Source organism: Tupaia chinensis, unplaced genomic scaffold, assembly GCF_000334495.1.
Source record: "Tupaia chinensis unplaced genomic scaffold, TupChi_1.0 Scaffold000074_1, whole genome shotgun sequence".
NCBI lineage: Eukaryota > Metazoa > Chordata > Mammalia > Scandentia > Tupaiidae > Tupaia > Tupaia belangeri.
The window spans coordinates 1,803,289-1,817,817 of NW_006159534.1; the positions used below are offsets into that span (position 1 = coordinate 1,803,289).

General features: G+C 39.4%; 1 protein-coding gene and 1 pseudogene across 2 annotated transcripts in view; one reads left to right on the forward strand and one right to left on the reverse strand.

The window, feature by feature from the left end:
- CEP350 (centrosomal protein 350) overlaps positions 1-14,529 on the forward strand; it is a gene marked incomplete in the record, with an annotated part of 138,030 nt that overhangs the window by 18,096 nt on the left and 105,405 nt on the right. For both annotated transcript variants that reach the window (XM_027767921.1, XM_027767922.1), the window contains 3 exon segments: positions 1,337-1,450; positions 5,532-5,645; positions 13,966-14,112. In XM_027767921.1, coding sequence (XP_027623722.1) covers positions 1,337-1,450; positions 5,532-5,645; positions 13,966-14,112 — 375 coding nt within the window.
- LOC102479507 (F-actin-capping protein subunit alpha-1-like) lies at positions 10,306-11,403 on the reverse strand (annotated as a pseudogene).

Here is a 14,529-nt window from a genome sequence, read left to right on the forward strand (position 1 = left end):
TTTGGCATGCACGCATATGTGCCCGGCGTGAGTTTTAAGCCACCGGGTCCGGGGCTTGAACCACGGTTGACTACATGGGAGTCCAGCGACATAGCCATTACATCAACTGCTGCTCCACATTTTTTCATTCTTTTGGTGGACACATTTTGCTTTATTTTACTTTTGCTTGCCTATTTTTTTTTTTTGTGTAGAGAGATTTTTGCTATAGGATGCATGTGCTATGTGAGACAGAGACCGAGAGACAGACAGAAAGAAAGAAATCATCCCCCAGGGGAGCTGGTCATGCTGCAGTCCCTTCTCCTCCATTCTCCTCTCAGGATTTAGAGAACACATGCACACATGCTAGTGTAATTTTCAAGGCTCCAGGTCTGGGACTTGCACCACAGTCAGCCATGTGGGAGTCCAGAAACATAACCGTTACGTCATCTGCTGATCCCTACTTTTGTTTACTTTATCCAAATGGTATTTGCCAGCACATTATATGGCAGCTAATTGTGCATTCTTTTTTTATTTTTTTAAAGCTTACAAAGCTACCCAACATTATTAGTTATTAGGGAAATACCAATCAAAACCATAGTAAGATACCTCTTTGCACCCACTAGGATGGCTATAATAAGACAGTAACAAGCACTGGGGAGTGTGGAGCTCATATATTGCTGGTAAGAATATTAAATAATGTAGCTGCCTTAGAAAACAGTTGGATAGTTCCTCAAACATTGAAGCATAGAGTTACCAGCTATTCTACTCATAGGTGTAATACCCAAGGGAACTGAAAACATACCCACAAAAAAATTTGTCCAAGTATGTTCATAGCAGCATTATTAAAAATCGTCAGAAACTAGATACAATGCAGATGTCCATCAGCTGATGAATGGGTAAACAAAATGCTGGTATATTCATACAATGAACTATTATTTGACAGTGAGAAGGAATGAAGCCCTGATATGCTATGATGGTTGAACTTCGCAAACATTGTGCTAGTGAAGTAAAGCAGACACAGAAGGCCACATGTTGTGTGATATCATTGATATGAAATGTCCAGAACATGCCAATCCAGAAAGATAAAAAGATTCATTGTTGCCAGGGGATGGAAGGGGTTGTGTGGGGAGTGACTGCTTATTCATACAAGTTTTCATTTCAGGGGGATTAAATGCTCTGGAATTAGATAATGATGATAATTGTACAACTTTGTGAATATACAGAAAACCACTGAGTTATACACTTTAAAAGAGTGAATTTTATGGTACATTAATTATACCTTACTTTAAAAAGTACAATAAGCAAAACTTGCAAAGCAACTTTGGTAAGAATGCTCTGTATTATTGATATATATTAGGTTTCAACCCTTCCGAGACCAAGATTCGAACACCTGACGGGAAAGTGTGGCAGGAGGCTGAGTTTCAAAACATGAGTAGAGAACTGTATCGAGACTTAGCACTTCACTTTGCAGGTGAGAGTAGAGCTTTCTTATGTTTTGAGAATTTTATCATGCATGCCATCTGATTTATTAACTTTAAACATAAAAGTGTCTTAAAGGTATTTCTATTTTCTAACTGAGGTAAAATAAAGTAGCGGTGGTCCGAGTCGGTTAGCCTCGAGGCTCCGCCCCAGGGTTAGAATTAGCCTATGTGGCTGGTGAGACAGAGACAGAGACGAGGTTATTTTAAACTAAAGGTCTTTTGGAGTCAGGCCTGCCTGACTTGGTGGAAACAGCAGACTCTAGTTGAAGTTTACATCTGCTAGAGATCTTTGAAATGGTCAGTAATTTGGCAGATAAGGAGTAAGTACATGAGAGCAAGGTACAGAAAGAAAAATAAGCATTGTAGGTTGGGAATAATGTTAGAAACTTGGAAATGAGACAAGCCCGTGGAAAAGAGGGAAATATAAAGCTTATACTTACAATCTTACTAGAGCTTAAGTATCCCTTACTCAAAATGCTTAAGACCAGAAAGAAGTGTTTCGAATTTTGTATTTTTTTTTTCACTTTTGGAATATTTCCATATACATAATGCAGTATCTTGAGGATGGGACCCAGTCATAAACATGAAATTAATTTATGTTTCATATATACTTTATACAGATAACCTGAAAGTAATTTTATATAGTATTTTTATATTGCAGTGTTTTGACTCTGATTCAAGATAAGATAAAGAATTTTCTACTTTCGGTGTCTTGTTGGTACTTTAAAAGTTTGGGATTAAAGCATTTTGGATATTGGATTTCCAGATTAGGGATGCTTAATTTATGCCTATTGAATACTTAGTTTGATTTTGGACAAGATGTTAGGTGCTTCAGTATTTTTTTTAAAGTGGGGGTACATGCACTCCACCAAAGTTAGAGAGAGGGAGAGAAGAAAGCACCTTTCATATGGAGAATGGTCACGCCACAGTCCCTTCTCCATCTCCTTCTCTTGGGATTTTGGGCATGCAAACATGTGCCTGATGTCTTTTTTTTTTTTTTTTTGAGAGATTTTCACTGTAGGGCGCTTGTGCTCGCCAGACAGACAGAGACATAGAGACAGAAAGCGAGAAATCACCCCCCAGGGGGGATGGCCACGCCGCAATCCCTTCTCCATTCTCCTCTCGGGATCTTGGGCACGCACGCACACGCGCCCGGCGTGAGTTTAAGCCACCGGGTCCGGGACACGAATCGCGGTCGACTACGTGGGAATCCAGCAACATAGCCATTATGCTAACTGCTGGTTCCCTGCCTGATGTCTTTTTCAAGCTATCAGATCCAGGACTTGAATGGTGTCATCTGGGATCTCTCTGCCTTAACCACCAAGCCATGGAGCTGGCCCACATCTGTACTTTTTATAGTTGTAGAAATGGAGGTGTAAAGAATGATTTTCCCAGGATTGCATAAAATTAGTTAAGAATTGAAGCCAACTAAACTAACTCTCTTTGATTTTTAAAGCCTAAGGTCTTTCTATTAAGTTCCCACAAAGTATTAACTGTCTAGTTTTCTTGTAGTTACTATTAGAATGCTGTAGTCAACAGTTTTTTTCCTCATATGGGGAGGAATTATAATGTAATAGTTAAGAACAAAGATTGTGTTGGGACCAGCAGATGGCATAATGGTTATGTCGCTGGACTCCCACATGGCTGACCATGGTTCAAGTCTTGGATCTGGTGGCTTGAAACTCATGCCCGGTGCATGTATGTTCACAAAATCCTGAGAGGAGAATGGAGGAGAAGGGATTGCAGTGTGGCCATCCCCCTGGGGGTGATTGCTCCCTTTCTGTCTGTCTCTGTCTGTCCAACAAGCACATGCGCCCTACAGATCATCTTAATCTTTCAGCAGCTTTTGGCATGATTCATCTTCCTTTGAAACCATTCACTTGATACCTAGGATACCATAAGTATCCAGTTTTCCTCCCTAGTCTAGCTGCTCCTTTTTAGTTGTTTTTTTGTCCTAATTAACTCCCTGATCTATAAGTAGAGAGTCCTTAGTACTCACTACTTGGGTTCTCTTTCTTTCTCTTTCTTTCCCTCTTCCCACTCCTCCATCTACTTACTCTCTCTTCTTCCTTTTTCTTTGTATTTACCTACACACACACACACACACACACACACGGTAAACTCACTTAATTTTAGGACTTTAAGTCTCTGATGATTCTCAAATTTAGGTCTCTAGCCCAGACTTTCCCTCTGAACTCAGGCTCTCCAGATCTGCCCCTGGAAGTATGTATAGTAGGTTTCTTAACCTCCATCCAAAATGGAGCAAGCTAACCCTAACTAGAATCATGATACACTCTTTAAACTTGCTATTCTGGTGGTCTCTCTATGTCGGTTAGACCTAATGATTTAGGTCCAAAATCTTGAGTCGTCCTTGACCTCCTCCTTCCTATTTTTCTTATACCTTATATCTAATGAAAGATAGATCTAAAATAAAACAGATTTCACTAGCTCCATCGCTGACCACCTAAATCCCAGCCCCTCTCAGGTTCTCTTCTGGATTCCTGCAGTAGTTTCCTAGCTGGTCTCCCTTCTTCTAACCAGTCTATTCTCAGTACAACTGTAGAGTAAACTTGTTCAAATTTAATTCAGATCATGTCACTTTTTTGCTCAGAATCTTTCAAAAATATACTATCTCTCTAGTAAACCTGAAGTTCTTACAGTGGCTTTTAAAGCCCTGTGTGGCTTGGCTCTCAGTTAGATCTGTGGCCCTAGTCCTTCTACTTTTCCGTTACTCCATCGCGTGGGTCACCTTGCTGTTTCTTAGACACTGTGGGTGTGCCTCATTCTCGGGTCTTTTACTCATACTTACGTCTCTCCACTTGGCATGCAGAGCTCTACGTGTATTTTTAAAGTTCATTTACTCAGATCTGTAATTGAGGTTCATTTTTTGAATTTATATGTTTAGTCAGTATATTCCCCAGTATGGGATTTATTTAAAAACTTAGTGAACAGTGATTGATGTGTGAAATACTTTGACATATTTCACTAGCATAATCCCAAAAGGGCCTAGTTTTTTTTTTATGAATAATTTTTAAAAATTTAACTTTAGGGACCAGCAGTTAGTGTAATGGCAATGTCGCTGGACTCCCATGTAGTTGACCGCGGTTCGCGTCCCATACCCGGTGGCTTAAAACTCACGCCGGGCGCGCGTGTGTGTGTGCCCATCCCCTCTGGGGGGTGATTTCTCGCTTTCTGTCTCTCTGTCTGTCTCTGTCTGGCGAGCACACGCGCCCTATAGCAAAAAACCTCTCAAAATTTTGTTTTAACTTTATTTATTTATTTATTTTACTCATTTCAATTTGACCTGAGACAGAAGGGGGGGAGAGAGAGAGTAAGAAAGGAAATTTCCAGGTCCAGGACTCGAACTACAGTCAACCATATAGGAGTCCAGCGCCTTTAACCACCACGGCACCTGTTAGCCCAAAAGGGCCTAATTTAAGAATGCTGTATTGAGTATTTTATGAAGTTTTTATATAGAAATTTTTTAAGAGACATTTTTACGTGTGCTCACCAGAGAGACCGAGACAGACAGATAGAAAGCGAGAAATCACCCCCCAGCAGAGATGGCCATGCCTCAGTTCTTTCTCCTTCATTCTCTTTTTGGGATTTTGGGCACATACCCCCATGGGCCCAGTGTGAGTTTTAAGCCGCTGGCTCCTGGACTCAAACTGTGGTCAACTACATGAGAGTCCAGCGATGTAACCATTACCCCATCTTCTGGTTCCTCTATAGAAATTTTTAAATAAAAAAGAAATCTGAACATATTCATGTCTAAGAGTTGTGATTCTGGCTTGGAAAACTTACTGTTGCAGCTTCCTCCCATGAGTTTCTCAGGGGTTTCCTAAAAAACAAACAAACCCCTAATAGCAAAGAATTGGAACCTAACTGTGGAGTTGTGGTAATCCTTAAACCTTTCTGCAAGAGGAATTGACATTGGTAGCATAGGGGTCACATATATAGCCTCAGCAGAGATCTCCTTCCCCTACTTGAATCGTACACTTTACCCTGATGTTTTTCTACTGGGGCAGGTTGAATGGGTATGTTGGACTCATTATAATACTTGCTTTTTAGATGATATTGCTATAAAAGAGAAACCTGTTGAAAAAAGTAAAGAGAAGAAAGTGGTAAAGCCAGTACGGAAAATCCAAAAGGTAGCACAATTGTCAAGTCCAGAATGCAAAACAGGTTAGTTTTTTCAATGTTGTGTCCTTTATAAAGTTACATATCACTGAAACGGAATCCACATGGATATGCCTTTCTACTACCGAATGGTCTCATTGTTTGGGACATAAAAATTCAGTACATTTTATGTGTTACTATTTTTTCATGTGTGTTTTATTAAGTTATAGTCAACAGAATGAACTGAACGTATTTAGAATGTACAATTTAGTAAAAAAATTTTATGTATGTACACATCCATGAAAGCATTTGTTTACCAGAAATTCATCAGGATATCTAACTCCAAAAGTTTTTTTTCTATCATTATTTTTAATAGAAATTAACCATATTAAAGGTAATGATTTTGTGGAGGGAACTTTTTGAAAAATGTATTCATTTTATTTATTATTGTAAGTTGGTTTGAGGATTGTGGGTTATCGTTAAGCTGATTAACATTGTTAAATTGATTATTACTACTACTATTGTTTAAGCTTTTGCTATAGGGCATGTGTGCTTATTAGAGTGAAAGAGAAGGAAAGTGAGAAAGCAAGGTCTGGGACTTGAACTGTGGTCGGCCATGTGGGAGTCCAGCGCCTTAGCTACCATGCCGCCTGCTGGCCCCTATGTAGTGAACTTTTTACACATGGGAGTTTGTTTGTAACTGTCACTGAGTTCCTTCCCTTATTCTCGTAAGTGAATAAATGTCGCACATCAGTCCTTGCTATAGTTCTAAAGACTGGAAGGAAGGCAGTTCTCAAGTTGCAGAGTGATGAACATTTCAGCCTCCGTCCGGATTGTCTAGATGTTCCTGTGGTGACTGACTTAATTTTAATATGCCTCAGTACTGGAAGGAAGGCAGTTCTCAAGTTCCAGAGTGATGAACATTTCAGCCTCCGTCCGGATTGTCTAGATGGACCAGCTTTGTTCCTGTGGTGACTGACTTAATTTTACTGTGCCTCAGTTTTCCCAAATGTAAAATGAGGAAGCAGTAGCATTTACCTTACGAGATTGTTGTAAGAACTAAAAAAGTCAGTACTTTAAAATACTAAGTATATTAATACCTGGCACATGATAGGTACTCAGATGTTAGCTGTGACTCCCCTTATAACAGTAATTATTATTTCTGCCAGTACCGAAAATGGCTATTTAGTATGTCATGTTCATGTCAGTGAGTCTTTGGACTGAGAGGCAGTGGAGAACCTTGGGAACTTGTCACTTTCAGTTTGGAGATATTCCGAACTCGTGAATTCACTGTGTGAATATTTTTGACCTCTTGCTATATGCTAGCAACTATGCTCTAGGCAAAACAGTGGTAATACTGTTGTCTGAAACAGTGTGAAATGAGGCACAGGGACCACTTATAACCTGTGAACACTGGCCTTGGATTGTCTTTACCCAGTTTTGTGGTAGGCTAACTGCCATGCGTGCACTGTGGCAGTGACCCCGACAGTCTCACTGCATGTGCTAAAGCTATATTAATACTTTATCTAGTGAAAGTCCTCTTTTTCTACCAATGACTGTATGAAACTATTCCAGAAAGCCATAATTTAGAAGTATAACCACCCAGCATGTTCAGAAGCCAACATTTATAATTAATTACCTAGTGAATTCATGGTTGCTTGTGTTTGATTCAGAAAATTGAGCTGAAATTGAAGAGAAGCCTGTTCTCTCATTTTACCTCAGGACATAACGTTTCTTATAAATAGATTGGGCAATAGACTTAAAATCCTTTAAATATTTTAGGTAGGTTGTATAAGGTTAAAGTACAAAAGTGTTTCTTTTTTCTTTTTTAAAGATTTATTTATTTTAAATTTTATTTGTTGTTATTCTTCCATTTTGACCAGAGAGTGACAGACAGAGAGAAAGGGAGAGTGAGAAAGCAAGCCATCAGGTCCTGGACTCGAACTGTGTTTGGTCATGTGGGAGCCCATCGCCTTACCTACCACGCCACCTGCCAGTCTCAGTGCAAAACCATGTCTAAAGTAAACAATACACATTTATAATTGACCTTATAATCAATGTTTTCATTAAAAGTATACTTCCTTAAACTTTTAAATTAAAGCCCTCCTTTTTTTAAAAAAAGAAACTCTAAATAGAATATATCTTATTATAAATAAATAGAATCACAGCTAGAAAAATAGAAGAAAATAGGAACAGTTACCACCTGACTTAAGTAAAGTATTAGTATACCTTGTGTATTTGTTTACTTTACCTTAAAAAGCATAATAGTATATGGTTGTAATCTTTGTATATATACGTTTTTTGTATATGTAAAATTTTGTAATTTTCTCTTAGCTTTCTTTTTTCAAAATATTTCTTTTGTTTCTTATGGAAATGGTCATTTGTAATGGCCATGTAATATTTTATTCTAGTAGAAATATAAAAACGAGTCACCATTCTTCAATATTTAGAGTACCTCTGCTATTAAAAAATGATATAGCCAATATTTGCTTTTTAAATTTCTTTTGGATTATTTCTGTTAGTTGGATACTAACAAGGGGAATAAGCACTTTTGGGGTCCCTGATACACAAAACTATTTGTTTTGGCCATAGGGCACTTTATGCTTGCCAGAGAGAGAGAGAGAGAGAGAGAGAGAGAGAGGAAAATGAGAAATCATCATGGGAGGATGGCTGCACTGCATTCTCTTCTCCATTCTCCTCTCAGGATTTTGGGCATGCACGTCTACACACCTTGGTGATTTTCAGGCTATTGGGTCTGGGATTCAAACTGTGGTAGGCCAGGTGGGAGTCCATCACTTTAACCACCATGTCACTGTCCTTTGTTTTATATTTAAAAAAAAAAAAATCATCAGAGGGCGCCATGCACTCGCCAGAGAGTTGGAGAGGAAGAGAGGGAGAAAGCGCCCCCCATAGGAGAAGTTAACGCTGCAATCCCTTCTTTATCTCTCCATCCTATGGAGATTTTGGGCACACGTGTCCAGCATGTTTCTTAGGCTGCTGTGTCAGGACTCAAACTGTGGGTCCAGCCATGTTAGATTCAGCTGCCACTTGAGAGACAAGGAGGGAGAAAGTGAGAAATCACCCCTCAGGGGGAATTGCCATACCACAGTTCCTTCTCCTCCATTTTCCTCTCGAGATTTTGGGTACGCATGCACACACCTCTGGCGTCAGTTTCAAGCCACCAGGTCTGGGACTCGAACCATGGTCAGCCATGCGGGAGTCCAGCTCCTCAACCAGTACACCACCTGCTGGCTCCGTGTGTTATATTTTTTAACATCTGCTTTGCTACAGAGAGAGAATAGAGAAAGAGAGACAGATAGGCATCACCCACAGGGTCCTCATCCAGTGTTCGCCGGCCTGGATCACAGGCATCCTGTGTGCCAGCGCACTCTGGGACAGCCTAGGTCACACACACAGGACCTTTGCCTTGTAGTCCAGTTGTGTTACCACTGTGCTATCACCTGATCCCTTCTGTTGTTTTGTACTGTTTTTTAAAGAAATTATACCTGCTTCTAGTTCATAAGCAACATGTTAGTAGGATGATTTTAATTTTACCTATCTAACTTTTCTTCTAAATTAATTAGGTTTAATGTGCTATTTTATGATTTTCATTGTTATTCCATTTGGTGCATTACATTACATTTAATGTAATTAATTAAGTGCATTGCATGCACTTTTGCATGTCTATTCTATATTTTTTTTTAAATATATTTTTAAGGATTATTTATTGTGACCAGCAGATGGCATAATGGTTACATCCTTGAACTCTGACGTAGTTGACAGCGGTTTGAATCCTGGACCCGGCAGCTTAAAACTCATAATGGGTGTGTTTGCATGAGTACTCAAAATCCTAAGGGGAAAATGGAAGAGAATGGGTTGTGGCATGGGCATCCCCCCTGGGGGTGTGATTTCTTGTTTTCTGTCTCTCCAGTGAGTGTATGCACTCTGTAGCAAAAATCTCTCTCAGGGACCAACAGATGGCATAATGGTTATGTCACCAGACTCCCATGTAGTCAACCATAGTTTGAGTCCTGGACCTGGCGGCTTCTAACTTGTGCCGGGCACGTGTGTGTACATGCCCAAGATCCTGAGAGGAGAATGGAAGAGAAGGGATTGTGTGGTGTGGCCATCCCCTCTGGGGGGGTGTGATTTCTCGCTTTCTGTCTCTCTGTCTCTATTTGTGCCCTATAGCAAAAATCTATCTTAAAAAAAAACTCTCAGAAAAAAAAGAATTATTTTATTTATTATTATGACTATTAATTTGCTATTAGGCACATGCACACAACAAAGAGAGAGAAAACGTGAGAAAGGAAGCTATCAGGTGTGGGACGTGAATTGTGGTCAACCATGTGGGGGTACAGCGCCTTAATCTCTGTCTCCTGTCAGTCTCCCACATTTATTTTTTATAGTTCTTTGTTTTTTTTTTTTTTTTGATCTCTCTCTCCAACATTAAATGTAGCAAAATTAACAACAGCAAAATTTACAAGTATAGCATTCTGTCTCTCTGTCTCTCTAGCCAGCGCATGCACCCTATAGCAAAAACCTCTCAAAACAAAACAAAACAAAAAATTTTTATGAGGCTAAAAAACCTGTTAACTTTGAAAGCCCTAGCAAAATATCACTCGTTCGTAAGTCACTATTTATCTCATGACCATGTGCTGGCATTGAATCCTCTTCTTTCCATATATCGAAGAATCCTACCTCACTCATTTCTTTCTTTCTTCCTCTAAGCATTCTGCATTTCTTTGCTAATCTTGTAGCTGAGTATCTTGTTCCAGTTGATTTTGGTGTGGGTAACTGGAAGGGGCCAGTGCAATGCCTTGGATGTGGTATCAGACATTGTTTGATAGTTTTCTTTTTTTTTTTTAATAATTACTCATTTAATTTTATTTATTCATTCCTTTAAGATAAATTAAATTGATTAAAAATAAATTAAATAAATAAATACAAGAATGAATACACACAGAGAGAGAGAGACAGAGAGAGAGAGAAAGTGAGAAAGCAAGCCACCAGGCCCAAGTATTGAACCATGGTTGGCCACATGGGAGTGTCCAGCACCTTAACCACCATGCCACCTGCTGGTCCCCAATAGTTTTCACTAATTGCTGTCTGCTACTTATTTTTTGCATTCTCTATGATTTTAATAAATTCTTTGGCAGTTGGGACTTCATTTGAAACAGTTACTGAATCCTGTACATCTTTATGACTAACCAACTGAACATTGCCATCTTCATAATAATCAACCTGAATCTTAAGCACTCCAACCACCTGGGCTGTAGGTGGTGTGATGGTGAACTTCCACTGTGAACTCCAGCGACCATTCCAGAAGCTTTTAGGCTGAAACTGGTGGCTTCAGTACATGCCATAATGGCCTGTTGTCCATATAGTTTTAGCATAAAGGACAGAAGCTGTTGGAATAACGATCTTTCACATAGGCTCATAAAGCACTGTCACAGGGCTCTCTCCAAGATTTCAGACCGCCATCTATTTCCTCTGGCTGGAGGTCACTTGCTTCTTTCCGTAAGCGATCAAATTTAAAGGAAATTTTGTTTCTTGGATCTAAAAATCTGTTCTTACCCAGGTCACCATGCTGTGTAATTAAGACCTGATCTTTGTAGCCTTCTGTCTTCACAGGTGTGAACTGATCCATGTTATACTGGGCATATGCATGTGCTGCCCCTTCCCTGAGAAGACTGTCATTATTAAGTAGTACCAGGACATCACTGACTACTTCATTAAATCACTCTGGGGGTGCATGAGTGATGAATTTAGCAGTTATGCGTACCTTTTCCTCATCCGACACCTGATCCTCAAAGTCAGCCATCTTGGGCTGCTCCGGCCTAGCCTGGCCTGATCCTCAAAGTCAGCCATCTTGGGCTGCTCTGGCCTAGCCTGGCCGTGGGTATGAGGCAGGCCAGGGATAGCTTCTAGCTTGTAAGCAGTCTTTTTGTCATTTGTTACTTTTTAAGGTACTGTCTTTTTTGAGATGATCTAATTTTAATTTGCTTATAGCCTGAAACTAGTAGATGAATTTATTTATTTAAATAGATACAACTGTATCTATTTATATTTATTTGTGATGTGTCTGTGTCTGTGTGTGTGAATTTTAGACAGTCTTTTGCTGTGTTGCCTTCTAAGTAGCTAGGATCACAAGCATGTACTCAGCTTTTTAGGGGGGATTGAGAATTGAACCTGGACTTCCCATTTGGCCTCATCCTACCAAACAGCTGAGTGCGCACTATTGAAGCTGGGGCTAAACAGTTGCGTTTATTAAAATAACATTCTTATTTTGTTTAATTTGACAGAGAGTGTGTGTACTCACCTGAGAGACAGAGAGGAAGCACCCCCGTCTCTCCATTGGGAATGATCGCACCGTAGTCTATTCTTTTCCATTTCTCCCTCCTTTTGGAATTTTGAGCACATACACATACACACACACACACACACACACACACACACACACACACACAAACACCCAGCATGTTTTTCAAGCTGCTGGGTCTAGGACTTGAGACGTATGGTCAGCCACTTGAAACCAGGTTGCCTTAAACACTAGCTCACAGGCTAACCTGAAGCACACTCTTATTTTTATGAACTTTTATAATGAGGTTAGTTTAAAGTATTGATGGTATTTACCTTTTTAATGTTGGTTTATGCATAGAAAAATAGTATGTACTTTGGATATATATTTATGCAGTATTATGTGAAAGTTCCTTTAATACCATCCCCTTTAAAGACAATCACTGTCAACTATTCATTGTTTCCTCAAATTATTTCCTGTGCTTAGATTAAGTCATTCATACATGTAGCAAACCTGTTTTATCATGTGCTGTGTGCTGTGCTAGATATTGGTAAACCACGTTCTTAATATAGTTAAGATATGTTTTTGTTCTGTGCTACTATTACTGAATTCATTGCCCTAGTTCTTTATTCTTTTTTAAAAATTCTGTTTTACTTATTTATTTTTTAATTTGACCAGAGAGAGATGGGGTCAGGGCAGGGGAGAGAAAGGGAAGGTGAGAAAGCAAGCTGTCAGGTCCAGAATTTGAACCACGGTCAGCCACATGGGAGTCCAGCACCTTAACCATCACGCCACCTGCCAGCCCCTTTAGTATAGGCATAACCATCACGCCACCTGCCAGCCCCTTGGGAGCCATTTTTTTTTAGTATAGGCACTCCTCACTTAATGACTGAGCCACATTCCTACAACTAGATCTTTAAGTCAATGGGTCCATAAGCAGGGTGCCTTAAAGCAGATGGCTTGTGGTATGTCATGGCACCATAGGGTGTGTATTTGTTCAGTAGATATCACAGGACAGCACGTTAGAATAATTCATTTTATCCATACGAAGAACATACATCATAGATAAGTGCCAGAAAGCGACAAGACACACCATAAAACAATAATAGCATATTATTTACATTTATTCTGAGTACTACTGTGGGTGTACAGTAAAGTATAAGTTTGTAGTTTGTGTGATTGCAAATGACTTATGTAGTGACTATTAACTGACTGTGGGAGCGAGAGACAAAGACTGAGAATTCCCAAGACTAACAAAGACTGAGAGAGGATTCCCTGGTTTGGAGAACTGGTCCTAAGTCCAAGAGTTCTTTAAAAAGGCAGTTATTAAGTGAGGAGTGACTCTATTTTCTTTTTTCAAAGAATTATTTTATTTAACTTCATTTATTTGTTCTAATTTGACCAGAGAGGGACAGTGTGAGAAAGAGAGAGAGAAAGTAAGTGAGAAGGCAAGTTTCCAGGTCCAGGACTCGAACCATGGTCGGCTATGTGGGAGTCCAGTACCCTCACCCTTCATGCCACCTGCCAGCCCCAGGAATGGCTGTATTTTCAAACATTTTACACTTATTTGAAATACATGGGTAAATCAAGGTATAAACCAACTGTTAACTGATTTTGGAGGCTTAAGTTTGAAAATAAAATTATATTGTAAACCTTTAACCTTGGCAGAAGATAAACATAAGGTCAATTATAAAACCTGTGTGATTGAGTAAATATACTTTTTAGAGCTAAAGATTAAAAAAAATTTTTTTTTGAGAGATTTTTGCTATAGGGTGCATGCACTCACCAGAGAGACAGAGAGAGACAGAGAAACAGAAAGGAGAAATCACACACACACACCCCTTGGGGGGCGGGGGAATGGCCATGCTGTAGCCCCTTCTCCTGCATTATTCTCTTGAGATTTTGGACAAGCACGCACACGTACCTGGCGTGAGTTTCAAGGCTCCAGGTCTGGGACTCAAACTGCATCAGCCATGTGGGAGTCCAGTGATACAACCATTTTGCCATCTGCTGGTCTCTTTCTCTCACTCTTTTTTTTAGAGCTAAAATTTAAGTTTAAATTTATGCAATATGTGTATATTTTAGGTAATAGTCGTCTGATAAGTACCTCTTCTTGGCGAGATGGACAAAAATTAGTAAAGAAGATCCTGGGACCTCCACCCAGGGTGGAGCAAAAAGAGCGAAGAACGGCATCAAGTGACAGAAGTGGAAAAGAACGAACTACTAAATCTGGTGAGTGGCTGTAATTAATATCGTTGAGAAAAACATTAAAAATTGCTTATGCAGTTGCTGAAAGAAGGTGAAACACTTGAGAATGCCTTACAATTCTGCATTATAATGATAAAAGTAGCTCAGAAAATAAAATGTTCCATTGGGCTCATGTATGGATAATCTCTACATATACACGTTATGTTTATCTTTCCTAAGAAGTCTATTTATGTTACATTAATTACATTTGATTGTCACTGTGAATATCAAAACATTAATTAAGTCACATTAGACATTTAGAGACCTTAGACAAAAATCAAGTTCGATCTGTATCATCTCAAAACATGTAAATAAACATGGATAAACATTCACAAGGTGGAATTTTAAAAATTTGACAGATTAAGAAATAGCCTCTGAGGGACGAGCAGTTAGCATAATGGC